Source organism: Aquarana catesbeiana, linkage group LG02, assembly GCF_042186555.1.
Source record: "Aquarana catesbeiana isolate 2022-GZ linkage group LG02, ASM4218655v1, whole genome shotgun sequence".
Classification (NCBI taxonomy): domain Eukaryota; kingdom Metazoa; phylum Chordata; class Amphibia; order Anura; family Ranidae; genus Aquarana; species Aquarana catesbeiana.
The window spans coordinates 548190537-548214771 of record NC_133325.1 but is presented as its reverse complement, the minus strand read 5'-3'; the positions used below and the strand labels follow the sequence as shown (position 1 = coordinate 548214771).

Genomic DNA, 24235 nt, shown 5'->3' with positions numbered 1-24235 from the left:
TGAATACATAACTACACTATGTTTTTTCATTTTGGTCTAGAGTTCTATTTAAAGTTTAGTATTGTGTTCATGTCACCTTAGAGCTAAAGGTACAAACTATCACTATGTACCCCTTTGGTCTCCTTTCACATCATGCCACGATTACGCACTTTCTTCACACACATGTTTCTTCAGTGATCAATCCTACTTTTAGCCCTAATGAAGTCTAGCTCAGCACATTACACAATCAACATTGTACAAACTGTCTGGTTCCTCTCTTTTACTTCATTTGTGGTGTGGCGTCAGAAAGAGGGAGTCTTGTGGTTTATTTGCTGTGCCAGATATTTCAGAAATGGACGTTTGCTCCTGGCTTATATGTATCTTCACTTTCTTGGGTAAGATGCTATATTTTCATATTAGATGTTTAATATCTCTAGCAAGGACTTATATTCAACTAGTAAAGCATATTTAGCTAATTGTTTACGATTATAGAACTCTTGCTTTTTAAAAGAGTCAATGCTGATAAGTAGGAAAGAAAAAAAACAAATTTTGTAAACCATGTATAAACCATATGTCTTGTTCCTGTATATCTGTCCAAGTTCTTGAAAGGTCATTGCTCACTGCCTTGGAGTGGACATGTAGATACATGGTGCTGATCTATTAAATGGTAGCAGGCCTTTCACTTTGCAGGGGAATTCCCCTTAGCTTAGTCAAAGAGGTTAGGCTTGCCATCATCCAATCACGTGCAAGCAACATTTTTTTATTTATTTTTTTCCTTGCATGTGATTGGGTATTCTTTGCAAAATTTATTTTCACCACATTCACTAAGCCAAAAAATGACCTTGCCAAGTGAACAGCCTATTTGTCTTTAGTAAATCAACCCAATGAACTGCAGTGTCTAAATCTGGGTAATAATTCTGCAGGAAAGAGCTCTGGTCTACAGTTCCCCTATGGCAATAGGTGTAATTTAATCATGCATATTCAGATTCATATTGTGCTTTGGAGTAAAAATAAAAGAAGAAGTAATATTAAAAAGCTCACCAGACTCTCTTCATCTATGCCAGCCTTTCTCAACCTTTTCAACACGGAGGAACCCTTGGAACAACTTTCCGATCTCAGGGAACCCCTGCTAAAAATTACTCTCTCTACAACTCATGATACTCTATGTGTGATGGTCAGTGGGAAGAATGCAACTTACACTAGTGGTCACTGGGAAGAATTACCCCCTTACAGATAGCTAAAATGTTCAATGTTGTGTGTGGGAACTTGTCTGAGAGGCAGAAATTGCTCATTGCTCAAGGAACACCTAGCAACCTCTAGAGGAACCCTAGGAGTCCATGGAACCCTGGTTGACAAACCCTGATCTATGCACTTCTACTATTTGCAACTTAAGCATGCAGTAAAGACCCAACAGGGGGTAGATCAATGGGTGCTGGAACCTGCCTCCATATTTAATTACAGTACACGTTTGAGGTCACCACATATAAAGGGTTTATATCAAGCAGTTATGCAATGCTACTGAACCTCTTCCTACCAGGGTCATCTCAGAGCAGTAGCTCAATGGGAGAGGGATGTTGGAATTTTTGAGTAGGAACAATGGGAAGACGCATTGCAAGCGGTTACACAGTGCTCCCTCAATGTGGCTCAACATCTTTCCCAATTATACATAATTTTGCGTGTACACTACACGCCAAGTTGGCTCGCATGGGGGTACGACCTGTACTAGGTGCTCCAGGGACCACGGGGATCTGATACACCTGCAATGGCAGTGCCCGAAGCTGCACCTATATTGGAAGAAGGTAATAGACACTTTCAATCGGGTCTTCCAAGCTCAGATCCCAGAGGACCCTAAACACTGTTACTGTGGCTGGGTCTTCCGGACTTAGTCCTGGTTGATATGGTTATGGACCGTATACTTTTATAATAAAGAGGCCACCAAACACCATTGGTGATGACTTGGTGGGGGGGATTATGCTGTGACCCTATGGGGATTCCAAAAAAAAAGAAATAGGTTTTGTACTTGCGAATGAGATGAAAACTGTTTTATGTATAGCGATGTTTTTGGTGTTTACAGTACACTTACTAATACTAGCTGTACTTCTGGAATTTGTATGCCCTGTTTATTTTGCCTTAAAAAAAACCTTTTGTTTGAGAAAAAAAAAAAGCTCATCAGAAATAAAATACAAATTCAAATTTACTAAGGAATCTTACAGTAATGTCATGCATATCTATCCAATCTGATTTGTTTTGTCCAATCTCCCAATTTCTCCTCAAGAGGTAGATCTGGTTATCACTATACAACCCACATGCCCAGAACATGGGAGAACATTTTCCAAAATGCCATATCCCTTGTACTGCCAATCTTCCAAGGTCCACTTATTGGATTGTTTAACACAGCAAGACCAACATATAGTGTGTGCTTGGGTCATCCACCAATTTTACCCCATGTATTAATGCGTTCAGTGCATAAAATGTTGTTACCTGCTCTGGTTTGTTACAGGTATAAAGCTAAGCTATTTAAATAATAAACTAATAATAAATGAACCACCTGCTGCCCAGGCCAGTGCTGACATTTCTCATATACACAAGTAAAGATGAGCGTTTATGTTACTAGAAAAAAACTTCCAAACATTATATACACTTTCTAAAGCAGGGGCCCCGAAGAATAAAATGGTAGCTGTTGATATTTTCTATCTAACACGACATTTGCGCAGCCATTTTTAAAACACAGATTTCTAGGGAAAAAAAATATAGAATTTTAGTGCACACAAACACCAGTATAATGCCAAATTGCACACACCCATGGAATGGCAACAAACCGCAGTACATAAAATTATGCATAGATTACACTTACCTTTACAGGTTACCAATTTAGAGTTCAATAGGAGGTCTGGCAGTAGAATTATTTCTCTCATTTTGACATTCAGAAATATGTGGTACGTACAATCATGGTTTACATATGTGTCTGGGATCTACATGTGCTTTCCCATTTGCACAAAAACACAGGAGCATGGTAGTGCTTTAAACTTTTTTTAAAATGTATTTTATTTCATTTTTGTTTTATGTGGTCTCTTGAATTTTTTTCTGATTAGCTTTATTGCTATCACAAGGGATGAATAACATTGATAGCATGGGCAGTGACTGCTACTCTTACTGAGAGATCTGGGGTCTCCTAGACCCCGAATCTCTCCTTTGCCCTTTGCTGATCAAACTGAGATCAGTTGGTTTACTAGCCAGCATTGGCTAGTAAACAAACAGCTGAAACTGGAAATTACAAAATCTTCCTTGCTTCCGGTTTCATACACCAAAGAGCTGAATAGGGAACGAAAGTTCCATCTTCGTCTCTATGGTCACCCATCGAGACAGCCCACAGTGACCCCAAGCTCCCTAGTGGGACGGGAGAGCCTGAAAACAGTGATGCATGCCAGGGGGGGTTGGGTACTTTTCTGCTGCTTGTAAAAATGTGATCAGGCAGCTGTTTAGCCGCTTGATCGCTACAAAAAAAAAATCTAAATTATATTTTCACTAAAAATACATTAAAATCATCTGTTAAGTTAAAGCTCTGTATTGAAATAAAGCTCTGTGTTTTGAATGAAGTCTTGGGGCTCATTCACATGGATGCTGTGGCCGGTACAGTGTGAATCAGAAGTTTATGTGACTGGAGCCATCTGGCGCTGTGTGTAGGCAGCCTATGTCATGTCATGGGAATACAGCAGCTGTAAGAACATAGTTGCAGGTCCTAATTTGAACAGGCGTGTGGGTGCAAGTATATGGCTTTGAACACATTTGGGCTTCACACCCGCACACTATTCAAATTAGAACCTGCAGCTCTGTTCACACAGTTGTGTCCCCATAGAGTAACAGACGTCTTTAGCCACACAAACAAGTCATTCATTCACAGAGTACCTCTGTGAATGAGCCCTTAACCACTGCCGATTACCTAACTGGGAATTTACGTCACAATTTTGATGTTAAATAACAGGGTTATGGCTGCAGCTAGATGCCATAACCCCAGTATTTTTTTTTCCCTCAGGCAGCCAGCTTTTTAAATAAAAGGATCCCAGCTGCAGGATTCGTGCACAGGATCACTTTTAAAAGCGTCGAGAGAGGTGTCCCCCCCCTCTTCCGCTGCTTCCTGGTGGTTCCCAGGTTTACGTTACCGATCGGTGAGCCCAGGAACCATCCAGCGTCGGCAGTGTTTTTCTAAAGATACATCACTTCCAGGCCATGTAAACCTGTTTTTTTTTTTTATCTTTTGTTTTTAAAGGGTAAAGGAAAGATTTTGGGTCTTTTAGACCCCAGATCTCCCCATAAAGGAGGACCTGTCATGCTTTTTTAAGTACCATAGTTTGGCGCCATTCCACAAACGCGCACAATTTTAAAGCATGACATGTTAGGTATCTATTTACTTGGCATAACATCATCATATTATGCAAATAAATGTGGGGCTTATGTTTTGGTTTTTAATTCATTAAAGTGTATTTTATTATTAAAAAATTGCGTTTGAAAACCGCTGTACAAAAAAAGTGTGACATAAAAAATTGAAACTACCGTCATTAAATTCCCTATGGTCTCCGCAAAAAATAAATAAATAAATATAAATATATATATATATATATATATATACACACACACACACAGTATCTCACAAAAGTGAGTACACCCCTCACATTTTTTTAATATTTTATTATATCTTTTCATGTGACAACACTGAAGAAATGACACTTTGCTACAATGTAAAATAGTGAGTGTACAGCTTGTATAACAGTGTAAATTTGCTGTCCCCTCAAAATAACGCAACACACAGCCATTAATGTCTAAACTACTGGCAACAAAAGTGAGTGCACCCCTAAGTGAAAATGTCCAAATTGGGCCTAATTAGCCATTTTGCCTCCCCGGTGTCATGTGACTCGTTAGTGTTACAAGATCTCAGGTGTGAATGGGGAGCAGGTGTGTTAAATTTGGTGTTATCGCTCTCACTCTCTCATACTGGTCACTGGAAGTTTAACATGGCACCTCATGGCAAAAACTCTGAAAAAAAGAATTGTTTCTCTAATTAAAAATGGCCTAGGCTATAAGAAGATTGCCAAGACCCTGAAACTGAGCTGCAGCATGGTGGCCAAGATCATACAGCAGTATAACAGGACAGGTCCCACTCAGAACAGGCCTCACCATGGTCGACCAAAGAAGTTGAGTGCACATGCTCAGCGTTATATCCAGAGGTTGTCTTTGGGAAATAGACGTATGAGTGCTGCCAGCATTGCTGCAGAGGTTGAAAGGGTGGGGGGGTCAGCCTGTCAGTGCTCAGACCATACGCCGCACACTGCATCAAATTGGTCTGCATGGCTGTCGTCTCAGAAGGAAACCTCTTCTAAAGATAATGCACAAGAAAACCTGCAAACAGTTTGCTGAAGACAAGCAGACTAAGGACATGGATTACTGGAATCATGTCCTGTGGTCTGATGAGACCAAGTTAAACTTATTTGGGTGTCTTGCCTACAATGGTGGTGGGAATGTCATGGTCTGGGGCTGCATGAGTGCTGCCGGCACTGGGGAGCTACAGTTCATTGATGGAACCATGAATGCCAACATGTACTGTGACATACTGAAGCAGAGCATGATCCCCTCCCTTCGGAGACTGGGTCGCAGTGCAGTATTCCAACATGATAATGACCCCAAACACACCTCCAAGACCACCACTGCCTTGCTAAAGAAGCTGAGGGTAAAGGTGATGGACTGGCCTAGCATGTCTCCAGACCTAAACCCTATTGAGCATCCTCAAACGGAAGGTGGAGGAGCGCAAGGTCTCTAACATCCATCAGCTCGGTGATGTCGTCATGGAGGAGCGGAAGAGGACTACAGTGACAACCTGTGAATCTCTGGTGAACTCCATGCCCAAGAGGGTTAAGGCAGTGCTGGAAAATAATGGTGGCCACACAAAATATTGACACATTTGGACATTTTCACTTAGGGGTGTACTCACTTTTGTTGCCAGTAAATTAGACATTAATGGCTGTGTGTTGAGTTATTTTGAGGGGACAGCAAATTTACACTGTTATACAAGCTGTACACTCACTACTTTACATTTTAGCAAAGTGTCATTTCTTCAGTGTTGTCACATGAAAAGATAGAATAACATATTTACAAAAATGTGAGGGAGACACTGTGTGTGTATATATATATATATATATATATATATATATATATATATATATATATATATATATATATATATATATGTAATTTTCTAGCAAAAATACTGATTTTTACTTTCAGTCTTTAGTAAATCAACTCCAATAACTGCAGTGTCTAAATATAGGTAAACTTCATTAGGATTAAATGTAGGATTGATCACTGAGGGAGCATTTTTTGTGTGAAAAAATTGCGTAATCCTGGCACGTGAAACTGCTCACTGTAGGTGTGTTTTCACTTCCACAAGCCCCGTTATACATTTATGATTATGGATTTACTTGAAGCAGGCAGCCATTTTCCTGTAACTGTAAGGTCAGTCATTGGTTCTTAGCTTTAATGTAATAACTATAGCTTAAAGTGGATCTTTACCCTCAAAACCATCATCCCTCCTCTCCACCCCTTCTCTAGTCCTCTATTCAGATAGCACGTGTTTTTATTGTACATTTTTTTTTTAAACAAAAGTTTTTGGGAAGAGAAGAGGATCTTAGCAGGACATTGCTGATCTGCTGGGTGTGTGAGTATCTGAAATGTGCAGAACACACTACCAGGTAAGCAGGTGCTTTTAAAAAAACTAATTGGAGCGGGGGGGTGAAAATCCACTTTATAAGAAAAGAAAAATGAACAAGGCCTTAGGGCTACTGCTAGGACTAGGTGGAGGTTATTATCAGAAAGAAGATTACTAAAATAGATAGAAACGTTTAGTGGCAAAAAAAAAAAAAAATCAAATTCCATTTTGTTTTTCATTTTTTTCCTTCATTAGTACATGAAACATACAGAAAAACACACACAAAACTAATAAATGTTAAAGAAACCCCATATCCATACTAAACAAATACACCAAATTCACAGATACTATAAATAGTAAGTAGCATGAAAGTTAATAACCTATACTGTATACAAGCAGATTGTAAAAGGAAATGGAACATAGAAATGACTGTAACATGCATTTGCTGCCATGTGAATTAGTTTAGGCCATTTAAACCCAGTCATACTATAGTAAACACACATTGTTAACATGAATGTATATTAAGGTGACCAGATTTTCAAAATGAAATCCGGGGACATATTTTTTTTTTTTTTTTTTCAATTGGCAAATGGTAAACTATTTTATAATCTTATTTTCCTCAAATTATATAAGCAGTGTATGTGGTATGTGTTTATGTAATGATTGTATGATATGTAAATTATTTCTCATATTTCATCCATGAAATAAAAAAAAGAAAGCTACTTCTTACCACCGTCCAGAGCACTGTGTACATTACAGGCCTCCTCTCAGACCATCGTCCAAAGCACTGTGTAGGCCCCCAGTCTGCACAATTCCCCACCAGTCAGCACAATCCCCCCCAAGTCTGCACAACCCCCCCCCCCCCAGTCTGCACAGGGGGGATAATGAAATGAGAAGGGAAAGAGGCAAAGCAAAGAGGTCTGGTGAGAGAGGAGAGCTGTTCATGGAGCGGATGGCTCACTCACCAATTATGCCTTCCCTCTCAGGCTGGTTCTCACAGGTAGTCTGAGCACAGTGCATGCATTGCATGCAGGAGGCTGGAGTGTGGGCGGGGTTGGGCAGACACCAATTTGAGGCGGAGTGTCTGATTGGACAGGCGGTGGAGTGAGGGAGGAGCCAAGAAGTGCTGATGGGACAGGCAACAGGCGGTAAGGCCTGACTCCCGGGTGGACGGCTGGAGCTAAAGAGAAGCACCTGAGACTGAGCAGCCAAAAATAGGGTCATGGCTGCTGCAGGGCCAATACGGGGACAAAACCGGGGACATATTCGGTCCGGGGAGAGCGTCCCCAAACCGGGGACTGTCCCCGGAAACTGGGGACGTCTGGTCAGCCTAATGTGTATGCAATTGTGTAACTGAACTAGTGTCCAAGTCAATGGCATATGTCCAGCGTGTGTGTGTGTGTGTGTGTGTGTGTGTGTGTGTGTGTGTGTGTGTGTGTGTGTGTGTATGTGTATACTGTATATAACTTTTTTTATTACAAGTAATAATTATTTTCCTTTCAGTCGTTGCAGTCATTTCATAGTGAATTTGTCATTGTGCTTATTTATCAGGTTTTTCGGTTCCGTGTCTGGCAAACAATATCACTGTATATTCAGGACAACTAGGAGAAACACTGACCATTGTTTGTCCATACCGATACCGTGCAGATCGATGGGCAAGGAAGTTATGGTGCAAAGAGGATGAAGTTGGTTCTTGCCAGGCTGTGGTCAGTGCTCCTCGCTATTCTCTGTCTGGCAGCAAAACAAGCGGGAGCACCACAATCTCTGATAATGCATATGAAAGCATGGTTACAGTAAATATTACTAATCTGCAAAAAGATGATGCTGGTGTATATCAGTGCAGGACAGCCATTTTTGGCGACGTTGCCATTCTACAGAAGATCAGAGTGCTAGTGCTTGAAGAGAATCTACCAGGCAATGTTTCACCTTTGGATAAAGTCCAGTATAGTATTTCTGGGTAAGAAAGGGGCTCGAGTTATTTGCATTATTGGCTTTTCTGTACATATTATTCTACACAGTTTATACAAATGAATTATTAACGCGGACCAGTCATATTATGGTGGAAATACAACTGCAAATAAGAGAGTGTGTGTGTGAAATAAACAGCATACATGATTTTTTGTACACATTTTTAGCATGATTTCAAGTATTTCTAACCTGTAACATGTTTAGTGTAATTTTAAATGTTATCAGTGTTTTTAAATAGGCAGCTTTTATTAAAAGTGAAAGTGATCCTGCCATGATTTACTTTGTGATCCTGTCATGAATGTCCCTATGCAAGCACAGTTATGGGATGACAACTGTCTCCCAACTGTGCTCCTGCATTGTCACCCACTCCACATTCACTTGGTGGAGACTACAAGCAACTGTGCTGATATACATTGCACAGCCAGAGGCCCCTGTTGGCACTATTTTAGGAAGCTGGTCTTGAGCAATGATGTGCAGCTAGCTGTGGAGTAAGTGCATGTGAATAAGAAGTGTCTGAAAGTGGCTTTTTTGTAACATAACAAGTAAATAGATACCTAACATGTCATGCTTTAAAATTGCGCACACTCGTGGAATGGCACCAAACGATGGTACTTATAAAATCTCCATAGGCAACGCTGTTACATTTTTTGCAGGTTACCAGTTTAGAGTTACAGAGGAGGTCTAGCACTAGAATTATTGCTCTCACTCTGGCGATCGCGGGAATACCTCACATGTGTGGTGCGAACACCGTTTACATATGCAGGCGCGACCTAAGTATGTGTTCGCTTCTACGTTTGAGCAAGAGGGGACGGGGGCGCTTTAAAGTGTATTTTTTTTTTTTTATTTTACACTGTCCCTTTATTTTTTTTATCAGTTTTATTCCAATCACAAGAAATGTAAACATCCCTTGTGATAGAAATAAGGCATGATGGGTCCTTCTTATAGAGATCTGGGGTCTCGTCTTTCTAGGGGAAAAAAAGTATTTACATCTGTCAGAGCCAGAAGCGACGCCGCTTCCGGCCTCCCAGGGTCATAGAGACAACCAGGGACCATCCAGTCCTCGGCCAGCCCTGTGGTAACCCCATGCCATCGTCGGATCAGATCTCTGGCTTCCCGGTCACATGGGAGAGCCCAGAGATGTGCCGGTGGGAGGGGGACGTCCCTTCCTGCTACCTGTAAAAGCAATCCAACAGCTAATAAGAGCCACTAGAATGGTTTTTACATTGTAGAGAATCGCTGGTTGAAGAAAAAAAAAAAGATATCTGGATGATGCCTGTAGCTGCAGGCATCATCCAGATATCTCCACTCAAAGTCCTTGACATTGGGAAGTGGTTAAAAAAAAGGAATTTATAATGTTTTTTCATAAAGTGGTGTTAAGGTAGAAGGATTTTTTATCATAAGGCCATCTTTGCATTAAGGTAAAAAACATTTTGTCTTCAGCTCCTCCCCCAGCCCCCCTTTTTACTTACCAGAGCCCATTCTCAATCCAGCACTAAGAGCTGTGGCTTCTCCCTCTCCTCACTGGATATGTCAATCCCAACCAGTGAGCAGAGAGCAGGGCCCAGTTCACTGTGTGTATCAGAGCGCACAAGAGTGCCCCCAAAATAAGCAACTTGATATAGAGGCATTCAGCAAGGGGGATGAGCCAGAAGCACCTGGGGGACCCCAGAACCATTGCACAGAGGTAAGTATGACACAGTTATTCAAAAAAAAAAAAGTTTACAATCACTTTAAACTGAATGGGCTGTTTTACAAAATAAGGGTCAAATATACTTTAAGTCCCAAACAACTATTCAGCTATCATATTTCAGTATTCAAAGCTTGTCAGTCTGACTTCCATAAAGTGCATAGCCATATTTATTTCTGTTTTAGCTTAGTTATTATGGTTAGTGCCCCTGCTGGGGAGATTGACCTTCTCAGTGTCCTGGTGACCATTGTGAGGTGGAACTCACAATTTTTAAATGTCAGTGAAGGAAAACATTTCTGTGTTAACACTGTCTAAAAAGGATTCTCTTCTCTCCAGTGAAAATAAGTCCAGTAACATAAATAATCCAATAAAAGGCCTCAGTAATTCTTCACCACCATCCAACACATTGGAAAGTGATCTTGTGAATTAACACCACCACCAAAGGCTGAAAAAGGGCTTGCTTACCAGATCAAATGGACCTCTGATTACAAAAGGTCAGGAACGCCTGTGGCTCCAAACCCTGCCAGGGCCTTTTAAATCCAGTAAGTCTTTAGACAAGGGACATCGATCCTCCTCATAGGACGATCATAACGGTTCCCCAAAATAAAGAAGACACCGCATAGTGTAAAATCTTAAGAGCTTTAATTAACTTAGAAGTTGCACTTACAATATATGTAATGTAAAAACGCCTTAATTCGTATGCGTAGGCTGGCACACATACAAAAACCTGTATTTCCAGGAAACTAGTGTAACAATGACGTCAGCGTGTCGCTCCTTCCTATGCATTTCGCCATACGTTTGACATCATCCAGGGGTGCCTCAGACAGTTGTCACCAGAACAGATTTACCCATTGAAAGATTTCCCTTCATCTCTTGTATCTGTGGCAACTCAAAATTTTGCATTTCCCATCACTTACTGTACTGGAGACAAAAGTCAACAGGACAAATAGTGAACGTGAATCTCCCCAGTAGAGACCCCATAAAATAAATACAAAAAAGACAGAGGTTTTAACCCCTCCACATTCTATACAAAACAAAAAATATTAGGTTTAATGTTAAATATATTTTAAAGACCAACTTCAGCATTTTCTTATAACAGCTGACACATTTTATCTGCATCCTTGTTTGGGAGATTTCTCCTCACTTTCTATTTATTAGGGAGGTCATACAGAATAGGAAAGTAGAGGAAATACCCCCAATGGGGACATAGAAAAAAAAAACCTTTTTCTGTGAGTGAGGAATGTTTAGTGCCTCTATCAGGATTTTAATGGCTATGTGCACTCTCAATTAAGGAAATTTCTCTCTTCCTTTCCAAGGGACACACAGAATAGGAAGTGAAAGAAAATCTACTTAATGGGCAAACCATGCGCTTTCATGTGTTAAACAATGTTGCATTAAGCCTAGGTTCACACTGACATGCGGGATTGAAATCATGCGAGTTCAGCTGAACTCGCACAATTTCTTACCCACATGTCAGTCCCGACTTCGAGGCCGATATCAGAGACATCTGTGTGGGTTCCTGCACAGATGTCTATCGAAATCGCACCCCGAAGTCACCAAAAGTAATACAGAAACTACTTTTGGGAATCGGTGTGGCGCCACAAAGTCGGCATCGCAGTGATTTGGACTGTGCCATTGCCGGCAATAGCCGCCGATTTGGCATGCGATTTGACATGTCAAATCGCATGCCAAATCTCTTCTATGTGAACCAGGGCTCAAAGGGTTTGCAAACCCTTGTTTTGTTTTTTTTTAATAAAAATATCAAACATGTCTATACTTATACTTACGATTACACAGAGCAGCCACAATCTTTTCTTCTTAGATGCTGCGCCGGCGCTCCAGGCCCATCCTCTTCATCGGGTGCCCCCACGGAAAGCAGATTTCCCTGGGAGCACCCGTGCGGGTTTGCGTCTGAGTCCCGCTGCTGCGTCCATTGACACAGAAAGCTGGACTCGGCCCTGCCCCCCACTCCCATGTCACTTGATTTGATTGACAGCAGGGGGAGCCAATGGCTCCCCCTGCTATCAATCTGTCCAATGAGGAGACAGACAGCGGCTACAGCCACTGTGCTCATGTACATAGCTGGATTGGATCAGGCTCAGGTAAATAGAAGGGGGGGTCTGAGGGGAGCTGTAGCACAGAAGGTTTTTCCCCCTTACGCATAGAATGCATTAAGGTGAAAAAACTTTAAGGCATGCACAAACAAAATATATCTGCACTATTTTTGGAAAAGTAGTGTACTGCAAGCAACAGAGTACTCACATCTGTGCATTGTCATGTTCTATTGACTTACTGAATATATGCATTGGGGCTTTGTAAAATGAAAAAAAGCACACTGCAATGCACATACCCTCAGGTACCATGCGTATTGAAGTAATCACTATTCTTGAGTGGGACAGAGCTCAAAAAGTGAGTTGAAGGATAACTAAACCTTTGTTTAAAAAACAAAAACAAAAAAAAATGTCATACTTACCTCCTCTGTGCAATTGGTTTTGCACAGAGTGGCCCCTATCCTCCTCTTTTGGTGTTCCTCAGCGGTGCTCCTGGTTCCTTCTCTTCTCGAGTGCCCCGTTGGAAAAGCTCTCTCCCTCGGGGCACTCGTGCGGGCATGCTCCCATGTCCTGCTGCTGCGTCTATTGACACAGACAGCAAGACTCAGCCCCGCCCCCCGCATCATTGGAATTGACAGCAGTGGGAGCCAATTGCTGCTCTGCTATCAATCTATCCAATCAGGACCTGAGACACCAGCTGCAGCTGGTGTGATCGTTCTCGGCACTGAAAAGACCAGGCTCAGGTGAGTAAAAGGGAGGGTGCTGCACTATAGAAAAACCACGAGGGTTTACAACCCCTTTGAGTTAATTAATAAAATGCATTTAGTAACCTAAGTCATTATATGTGTTTCATATTTTAAAGGTCACAGTCTGACAATCAACTCTATTTGATGATATTCATTCTTGGAAGCAGCCTTCTGCTTTGCAAAGTACTAGTGATGGGACTGGTCTACAGCTGGTGGAAAATCCAGACAGAAAGGTAAGAACAGTGGCAAGGCATGTTACGTATGAAAGGGTTAGGGCTTTTCATATTGCAAGGCATCTGACCATGGTATCACCCTTGTGTTTTATACTGCATTGTTAAAGGAGAAGTTCAGCCTGCTTATATTTTGCCTTCCCTGGTTCCTCCTCTAACCCCCTCAACATGCTAATGGTATTTTAATTTTCCATTTTCAGTACATACATCATTTTAGACCTAGAAACATCATCAATGGATCTTTGTGCTTCTCTGTGCAATTCAGCCAAATCTTGGCTGGTGGCAGGGTCTAGCAAGGTGATGTAAATGGCTTCTTGAAACCATCACAGTTTTCGGATTCTCAAAGGCTTAGCCTGGATACTCCCCTCACTCTGTAAGAGTTACAGGAGGCAGTCAAGTCTGTTCCCCACGTCTAAAGCTCCCAGGGACAATGCACTGCCAATGGAAATCTATCATACGTACTCAGATTTATTGCTACCCGGGTTATTAGAAGTTTTTAGTAAAGCACGGTCCAGACAATTTCCTCTTTCCATGTCGAGATCCAGTTTAATCTCATTGTTGAAACCAGAAAAGCCAGTCATAGAGTCCAATTCCTATAGGCCCATCTCACTTCTCCCATCTGACATTAAAATCTTAGCAAAGGTCCTTGCAAGGAGATTAAACACTGTAACAACTGATATTATTCATGATGACCAGGTAGGAGTCATGCCTAGTAAGTCGATAATAACCGTAGAAGGTTGTACGTTAATATACAAATTCCAGCAGGCAATGAGGGCAATAGGGCCCTGCTGTCATTAGATGACAATAAGGTATCTAATGACATATCAATGGGCAGTTTTGGAGAAGCTTGGATTTGGTGCCACTTTTATATCCTGGGTGCGCCTATTATACAATCCACTCTAGGCATTCATCAGAGAGGGAGGCAAAATATCTGACTGCTTCTATTTAGGAAGGGGAACCAGGAAGGACTGCCTCATTTTGCTTCTTTTATTTGCTCTAGCAATAGAGCCACTGGCATCATGCATCAGGGCTCATAACAATATAGTGGGGTTCAGGTATGGTAGATTACAGGAGAAAATGCTGCTCTATGCAGAGGACATGCTCCTGCTACTAGCAAACAGACACCTCACTAAAAAATGTCAGGTCAACGGACTTTGGGCAATTTTTTGGGCTTACGCCACTTGAGCAAGGGGTCCACCCCCAATTAGGAGTTTACTGCCTGGTACCTGTAGTAACATCATTTAAGTATTTGGACATAGTGATATCCCCTACAACCAATAGAAGTTTGCTGCCTCAAAAAAAAAAAACCCTGCCTTACTGTATCTTACTCCTCTCAAGACCCCTCAGCTCCGATACAGGGAGTGGAATGACATCAAAATGCCTCATGGATGGGTGTCAGTTTGGAGAAGTCTGCTTTTCTATGCAGGCTACATTTGCATGCAGACTGTCCTGGGTACTGTAATGGCCACATGTGATGCTGAGTCTTCATGGTTTAAAAAAAATTAAGCCTAATAAATGCAAGGGGCAGCCAGGGAAAGTAAGGCATAGGAGGAAAGAACTGGATGGTGGTAGAGGTTTTCCATTCAAAAGAAAAAAAAAGAAGGAGGCAGGCTTTATCTGACTTGCTGCTTCTACAACTTTTCAAGACGAAAGAGAAGGGTGAAGTTCAACTTTATATTTGTTACATGTTCCCATTAAAAAAGCATAACTTAGAAAAAAAAGAATTTTTTTAATTGTTAACCACTTCAATACTGGGCACTTTCACCCCCTTCCTTCCCAGACCAATTTTCAACTTTCAGCGCTGTCACACTTTGAATGACAATTGCGCGATCAAGTAACACTGTACCCAAATGATATTTTTATCACAAATAGAGCTTTTTTTGGTGGTATTTAATCACCGCTGGGGTTTTTATTTTTTACGCTACAAATAAAAAAAGACAGAAAATTTTCCAAAAAATTGCATTTTTCTTAGTTTCGGTTATAAAATTTTGCAAATAAGTAATTTCTCTTGATAAATTTTGACCAAAGATGAAGCTGCTACATTTCTTTGGTAAAAATAACCCACATCAGTGTTTATTTGGTGTTGGCAGTGATGGGGGACAGACAGATTTTTTATTGGGACACTGAAATGTGTATAGGGACAGGGGTATATCAGTGGTGCTTGGTGTACTTTGTGGGGTGATCTGTAACAGCTCTCTGTGTAAAATCATCCTCACACAGAGAGCTGTCACAGATCTGCAGATTCACCCTCTTCCCCCCCTCCTGCACTGAGCTCGGCGGGGAGACCTGTCACAGAGACACGCGTCTCTGTTTACATTGTGATGGCTGTGATTGGACACAGCCGTCAGGTGATCGGGAGGGCCAATCACAGCGCCCATATCCCGATCTCTGCTCAGCTGGATCATGTGATCAGAATGATCACAGGATCAAGTCGCAGCGCGCCTCGTGGCCACGCTGCAAGCACTCGTTCTGAGGGACATTCCTGAACGTCCACTCAGAACGAGGAAAGGACCACCCGGCCGTTTATGTGCAGTGGCTGATTGGAAAATAGTTAACCTTTTTAGGTGCTTTTCACATGCTTAAAAATCCTTACATGCTCCCTCAGCTTTGTAATTTTTAGGAGGGGGCTATGCAGTAATGCTTAACATAATTAACTCTATCTGTTCACTATTATTTCATTACCGGCTGTAAACTAGATTTGAACGCGGTCTACCCTAACAAAGTGTTTAAAATGTAGAACCTGCCCCCCTGCACTGTATGGCAATGAAGTATAGCTCAGTCTGTGTGGGGACAGAGCCACTGTGAGACTGTTCAGCCATGAAAACCCCTACTTAAAAACACCTAAAAAGGAAAGGAATATTTAAACTTTTTTATTTTTTACATTTTTTTTTAGGTATACTGTTTAAATGGGAACACGTTAGATTTTCTCAAATTTGACTGCAAATGTGGAAAAATAATTTAACCCCTTCACAAACCTTATTGCTCCAACCTAATTTTGCAAAGTTTGCATGCTTTAGTAAAACTGTACAAATAATTGCAACTACATATGTAGTTGACATTTAGTGGGAAGATATTCTAGAAACAAAAAACACGGAGGAAAAGTGATAGTGCTTTAAAAACATTTTAACTAATGGCATTAGCCAATGTATTTCAATGGGCAACAAATATAAAAGAACTAAGTGCTGAGTGGCTAGATTTAAACATAAAAACGCACTTTTTACAGAGAAAAAAAAAAACTGTCCTTTAACAAAATATAGGGCCGAGAGGACACCTTCAGCATTCTAATATTCCAAAGAAGATAGAAGGTGAAGAAATAAATGTAAGAGAGCGATCAGGGCAGTGAAAATAGCTCAAGAAAGACACATAGTGAAGGAGAGTAAAAAGAATCCCCAAAAATGTCCTAAATATATAAATAGTAAAAAAGCAAAGTCAGAACATATTGGCCTCATAAAGGATAGCCATGGACAGTTGGTTTCAAGTGACAGGGAGAAGGCAAATGTATTAAATATTTTCTTTTCCTCTGTATTCACTATGGAAAAGAAGGGGTATAATAGACAAAACAATAGAATTAGAAACACAGCAAGGAGTGCACCCTTGTGGCTAACAGACGCTAGTGTTCTTAAAAGACTTGAAAACTTAATGTGAACAAATCACCAGGGACAGATGGATTACACCCAAGAGTCCTCAAGTAACTTAGCCAGGTCACTGCTAGACAGTTATTCCCAATCTTTAAGGACAGCTTACTGACCGGAATGGTACCAGCGGACTGATGGGAGAGCTAACATGGTGCCAATATTCAAAAAAAGGGCTGAGATACATACCAGGAAACTACAGGCCAGTCAGCCTTACATCAATAGTATGTAAACTATTGGAGGGGATGACAAGGGACCACATCCAAGAATTTGCTGATGAAAATAGTATTATTAGTAGTAACCAGTACGGGTGTATGAAAGATTGTTCTTGCTAAACCAACCTGTTAACATTCTATGAGGAAGTGAGCTGTAATCTGGATAGAGGATGGCCTGTAGATGTAGAGTAGCTTGATTTCGCCAAAGGATTTGACATGGTAGCCCAAAAAATGCCTAATGTACAAGTTGAGGTCTGTTTTCATCGCCAATAGTGAATCAGTTACAGGGGCGCGTCCAAAGGGTAGTGATAAATAGCGTAGCTTATGAATGGTCTGGAGTTGTGAGTGGGGTGCCCCAGGTCCTGTTTAACTTGTTCGTAAACAATATAGAGGTTGGTATAAATAGTTCGGAATCTGCAGATGATACAAAATTAAGCAGGGCAATAACTTCATATAGGATATTGAAACTTTACAAGAAGACCTCAATAAAATAGAGGGGTGAGCAATTACATTGCAAATGAGGTTTGATGTAGGGAAATGTAAAGTGATGCACTTGGGGCTAAAATATGAATGCAGGTTACACACTGGAAGAGAACCCCTGGGGGAATCAAGGATGGAAAAGAATATGGGGGTCCTAGTTGATGCCAGATTCAGCAATAGCATGCAATGCCAAGCTGTAGCAAGCAAGGCCAGCAGACTATTGGAATGCATTGAAAAGGGGATATACTCAAGAGATAGATCAATAATTCTACCACTTTACAAAACTCTGGTTTGGCTGCATCATGAGTATGCTGTCCAGTTCTGGTCGCCAGTCCTCAGGAAGGATGTGCTGGAATTGGAGGGAGGTCCAGAGAAGGGCAACTAAACTAAAAAGGGGGCTGGAGGATCTCAGTTATGAGGAAAAGCTACACACATTTAGCTTGATCCTGGAGACGAGAGGCTTTAGAGGAGATATGATCTCAATATATAAATGTCTAAATGGTGATTCTAGTATAGGAAGAAAACTGTTCAGTCTCAGGTTGCTCAGGAGGACACATAGTCACTCAATGAAGTTGGATGAGAGGCAGTTTAACCTTACACTGCGTAAGGGGTTCTTTGCTGTTAGAACAGGTAGGGATGTGGAACTCTCTTCCACAAATCGGTGGTGTCAGAAGAGCTGACAATGTAAAAACGTTTAGCTAGGCATCTTAGTGTAACCAATATACAGGGATATGGGAAGTGTTAGAGACATAAATGCATACACACACCCACACAGGTTGAACTGGGTGGACTGATGTCTTTATTCTACCTCACCAACTATGTAAGTGTATACAGGTGGATTTACCATGTTTTGTCAGGAAAGATTGGGCTTTCATCTGGTGTTAAATGTTAATGGATATCTCCTGATTTTGTTTTATTTTGGAAGGAAAACGGGTCCAAAATAGTATAATAATATTGTTTAAGCTATATATTGTTATAGCAGTACCAAAAACCCACCACCAAAAAAAAAACTGCAAAAAAAATTCTGCTACTCCCTGATGATTGCAGAGAAAGCATGGTGGTATTTATTGAATTAATCCGCAACTCCAACAAAGATAAAAATGTCCCAGGTTAAAAGGATCTGCAGATCACAAACTAGCGTGGTATGTTGGGCATAGACTCCACGCTACTAGTTTTGTCATACATGACGTCATCGGGAGTGTGGATTCTATGTCGAGAACCACGCTTAATATGGGGTCCAGGGCGGAAAGAGCACAGCTGATCTAGTGCAGCAATTATTGCTAATTGTAACCGCCGATAGCATTAGGTGGATAAACCAACCTTATTTGAATAAAAAAAAGGGGGGTGGCCCGCCTGTGTAAAATCCAAGCCTCTTTTGTGAAAAAGGAAATGGCCACTGATTGCACCACACCAGACAGCCAAGCCTCACTCCTAGTAAAGAGAAACTAGTAAAAAAACAAACCTCGTTTGGAGATTGACATGGCCAACATCGCGGCCATGTCAATCTCCAAACGAGGTTAGTTTTTTTCTTCCTTTCCTTTCTCTTGAATGGGAGCGAGGCCTGGCCATCTGGTGTGATGCAATCAGTGGCAAGTTGTCTTTTCGGCTATAGTGTGGGCGGCAAGTAGTTAAATGCCAATGGAAGTGTTGTTTTTCTAGTGGGAAGTGATGTAGAGAAAATTATCTGCTTTGAGGAGTGCTGAGGTTGTGACAGCAGACATTTTTGTGAATTCTCTGCAAGATGAATTCATATAGTTGATCTCTTTGACACATGGCTTGGTCCAGCTCAAGATGCTCATGGAAAGAATGGCCCAGCAAAATAAGAGGAGGGTGTTTTGCTGGTATTGGGTGAATCCCATCGTCTCACAGAGAATTTCCAAGGAGCATTTCCATACTCTTTACCACAAATTACTGTACATGGATACCTCCAAACATTCCTTGATTATGTCCATGTTTAATTCCCTTCTTGAAATTACTTGACTATTTATTCACTCTATTCTCTATTTTCCAGTGAATTCTGGGATTAAGGAACCTCCACTGTCTCTCCCCTAGTGCCCAACTAACACTTTATAAATGCTTCACCAACACGCTGTAAATGCTACAGGTGCGGTTACAGCTCATTAAAAGTTATAAATAATAAATACTTCTGATTAAGAAGAAATGCTGCTCTTGCAATGTTTTAGAGGTTCCAGCTAGCTATATTTAATGGTGCATTAAAATGTGTTTTAAGTATGAAAATACACCAATTTGCATATCATATATTTTTGTAGTGTGCTATATCTGCCACATGTACTGATATGTATTACTTAATCTGTTTTTACTGATATGTATTACTTAATCTGTTTTCTTGCAGAGTGAAACATGAATCTTTTACTTTTTTATCAGCTGAGCAACTATTGCGCACTGAAGACAGACATGAAGAGCCAGATAGTGGTCCACACTATATAAATTATGTTTACAGGGGACACCTTGAACAACCACACTGGCAGGAATGACCTACCAGGCTATACAAATTTGAATAGCATGATATGATGGGGCAATAAAAGAAATAGTCATGTGAAAGTTTAAGCACCCCATGAAAATTGTTGACTTTAGATCTTTACTCAAACCGTGCCTACAGGTAAACGTGATGCACTTGAATAAAAATATAAGAACATTTTGCCTTTTCAATCATTTATTTAAAAAAAATATCAATAGATGTAATCAGGGATTTTTAAAAAAAAACAACAGGTGCTGGAACTTAACCACGGCCCCACAAAACCCCTCCCCCTACACACAACCTCCAAATCACATCAAATAGTGGGTGTGTTCAGTCAAATTTCACGAACAGTAGGAGGGTCTTAAAGGGGCATTAAATACCAGGATTGCATTACATACAGAGTGCAGAGATGTCACTTGTAAACACAGAAACCAGACCTCTGTGTTTACAAGTGATTGTGGTGAGCAGGCACCGAATGGGTCTGAGCCAGAGGTGGTGGAACTGAGTTCCACCAAGTTCCCCCTGAAAAAAAGCCCCGGATGTAATAGTGTACTGTAAAAAAGTAAGAACTCTAAGAACTCCCTTGGCATTAGAAGCTAGTACTGCCCATTTTAGACTAAATTATTTCTTGTAGGCATTCTATGAGAATCAAATCAGGGCCTGGACTAGGGGAGTCTATAACCTATTTCTTTTTGAACAATTTCTATGTGGTTTTGCTTCTGTGCTTTAGATCAGTATCCTCGTGAAAGACCCATTTCCACTTTCTTTTGATTAGACAGATTGCCTCACAGTCTCATCAATCACACATGGATACGATGCAGAATGTATAGTTGACTCAACTATACATTTTTCTGAGTGCCTTAGAGAGAGCTCTGTTGTTCCTGGCATGTAGGCACCACATGTCCATTGCAAAGAGAACACCAAACCCTAGATATCTCAAAGTGTTACTAAACCCACAAAATTTAAATCTGTCTGTATATGTAGTAAAGCAAATTTGTTATACTCACTGTGGAAGGGACTAATCCTCTGCATTGTGTATAAAGGCTGTGTGATCCTGTCCCTCTGATCCTCTTCTTTTTCCACTGACTCCAATCCATCTCCTGATAGAACAGAGCATTAGGGGACAAGCTTCATGTGCTCAGTTTGGTGTGTATTGCTAAAGAGGTTTTTTTTTTGGGGGGGGGGAGTGCATGTGATCAGCACAGGGCCAATCAGCTCTGTCTAGACAGAGGGTCAGGGGTCCTGCAGCCTTATAGGACAATCAGGAGAAAATGAAAACTCCTCCTACAAGCTTTAACCAGACACTGATACAAGTCACAAGACTGCTTTAGCTGCTGATGAAAAAAGGTATTTAGTAGTTTATATATACTAAAACTATTGCATTTCATTTTTGCATTATTGCATTATTGCTTTAGTAACACTTTAAATAACATACAGTGCCTTGCAAAAGTATTCACCCCTTTGGCATTTTTCGTGTTTTGTTGCCTCACAACCTGGAATTAACATGGATTGTTTGAGGATTTGCATCATTTAATTTACAGAACATGCCCACAACTTTGAAGATGTTTTTTTTATTGTGAAGCAAACAAAAAATAGGACAAAATAACAGAAAAAGTCAATGTGCATACCTATTCACCCCCCTAAAGTCAATACTTTGTAGAGCCACCTTTTACGGCTATCACAGATCCAAGTGGCTTTGGATAAGTCTCTATGAGCTTGCCACATCTTACCACTGCAATTTTTGCCCATTCCACCTTACAAAACTGTTCCAGCTCCTTCAAGTTGGATAGTTTGCACTTGTGAGCAGCAATCTTTAAGTCTGACCACAGATTTTCCATTGGATTGAGGTGGTGGTAAAGTGGTGGTAAATGTAGGGATGTGCACAGATTTTCTATATGCCAAATCTGCATCAAGAGCATGAAAATGAATATGCCATGACAATTTTGTGTGTCATTTGTTTATATCAAAACACTAATTAAATCAAGATCTAATGTTTGCCTGTTCAAAAAGTCAACAAGTTTTCTTGGGTGTACTTCCTTTTTCACATGACTATGTCATAACAGTCACCTGGTATGCCATGTAAATAGCATATGAACTAATTACTTTAAAATACAGAATATATAGATGTTACCTATTAATGTATGATGTAAAAAATTAGCAGATAAAAAATACATTTTTCATTTTTTTTAGATACAGGAGTAAAAGATATTAGCTTCAGGGCTCATTCACATGGGCACACTGATTAATACAACTGTCCAGAGGGCTGTGATATTCCTCTCATAGGCACAGGTTGTTCATGCAGCCAGTCTTAAAATCAATGATGAGCAGATGTTCACGGATCTTCTTGCACACCTGAGTGTACATCTGTGCGGGACTGATGCATGGCTCTGAAAGCATTCTGTTAATTACATCAAGCCTCAAAAGTGCACATGCTTGTGAAACAACAAAAAACAATGGCACCCAAAATTGTACATTAGACAATGCTTTGAAAAGCCTTTACATCTCATCAGTTCAAAGTCAAGCGTAAATGACAGCCCTAGAATTATTGCTTTCACTCCGGTATGCATTTGGAAATCTATTGTGTGTTTTGCATTTGTGGTTATCGTACACGTGTGCACACAGTGTATGTGTTTGTGTTCGCATGTGTGTATAATGTAACTTTTAAAATTTCTTTGAATTTTTTTTTTTTATTCCATTAAACTTATTTTTTAAACATTTTTTCTTTTCATTACCTTAAAGTGGAGTTTCACCTAAAAAAATAAATTACAATCAGCAGCTACAAATACTGCAGCTGCTGACTTTTAAAATAAGGACACTTACCTGTCCAGGGCACCCATGATGTCCTCACCCGAAGCCGACCCGTCCCTCAGCTCCGGGTCGAGGCGCAGGCATTGCTAGTAAGGGGAACAGCCTGGTTCTCTACTGCGCATGCGCGAGTCGCGCTGCGCATTCTAAATTGTCCCTGCTGTCTTCTGGAACCTGTGTGTCTCCCAGAAGACAGCGGGGGGGGAGGAGCCGGACATGGCGTAGATCGCAGCTGATACTGCGACAAGCTTTTTGCCAAAAGTGGGAGCAAATACCTGTATTAGACAGGTATCTGCTCCCCCCTCCCCCCTGAAATTTGCCAAATGTGACACCGGAGGGGGGAGGAGTACGAACAGCAGAAGTTCCATTTTTGGGTGGAACTCCGCTTTAACATTTTTGTTATCACAAGGTTTTGGTAAGCCCTCTTATGTGATAACATAGTGTGGTGACAGGTCCACTCTAATGTCAACTTCACATTCTTTTTAAGCTGATGAAGCTGATTGAGCACAGATCATAATAGCCATAGTGGTAGGAAACCGACAGCTGTGAACCCAGAAGTGCTCAGAGCTCAGCTTCCAGGTTCACCCTACCCAAGGGGAAACTTCCTCAACAATTAGCAGTGATCTGAATCGCTTCTACAAAAAAGCCAGCAGTCAAGAGAATAAATATGAAGAAAGGTAAAAGAACAAAGTGAATACTTACTTCTACTGTTGCCTGCACCACTGAACTGTTTTCTGAAACCAACACTTTGCAGAGCTCAGTGGTTATTCCCACCACTCCTCCATCATTACAGGACACAATGCAGAAGCAAATTAATTCTACGGTGATCAAGATTTAAAAACAAAAATACAACTGGAAATTACTTATGTAAAATGCTGCACACACTGTTGGAGCTATTTAAATCCTGTATAATAATAATAGTCAGCAGAGATAGATTATATGTAATGTACACCCTTAGTTGACAGAGACAGTCCAGATAAATAAGCAACAATTAGCACTACAGAACTAAAGATAAAGCATGCAGCCAATTTTGAGAGACTGGAATGGGAGCTCCAGCAGTAGCCGTAGACTAATAGAAAACAAAATAGAGCACATTCATAGTGTAGAAGGTTTGAAAGTGTTTCGTGAATACAATCTTTTATTATTTTATCAATAAAGTGAAATCAAAGGGGAACGGTAAGGCCTCATGTACACTGCTGCTGGTAAACGGACATTTAGGAGCAGTTGGGCAATTTTTTCAGCTGCCCCTGAACACTCCTCTATGTT

At 40.8% G+C, this 24235-nt stretch overlaps 1 protein-coding gene across 1 annotated transcript; it reads left to right on the top strand.

Moving 5' to 3' along the window:
* Window positions 1-226: 226 nt before the first annotated feature.
* Window positions 227-22879, top strand: LOC141128556 (uncharacterized). The gene is made up of 4 exons (XM_073615912.1): window positions 227-374; window positions 8228-8633; window positions 13245-13361; window positions 20039-22879. Exons 1-4 carry the CDS (start codon window positions 332-334, stop codon window positions 20178-20180), a joined length of 708 nt encoding a protein of 235 aa, XP_073472013.1. The 5' UTR covers window positions 227-331; the 3' UTR covers window positions 20181-22879.
* Window positions 22880-24235: the final 1356 nt, after the last annotated feature.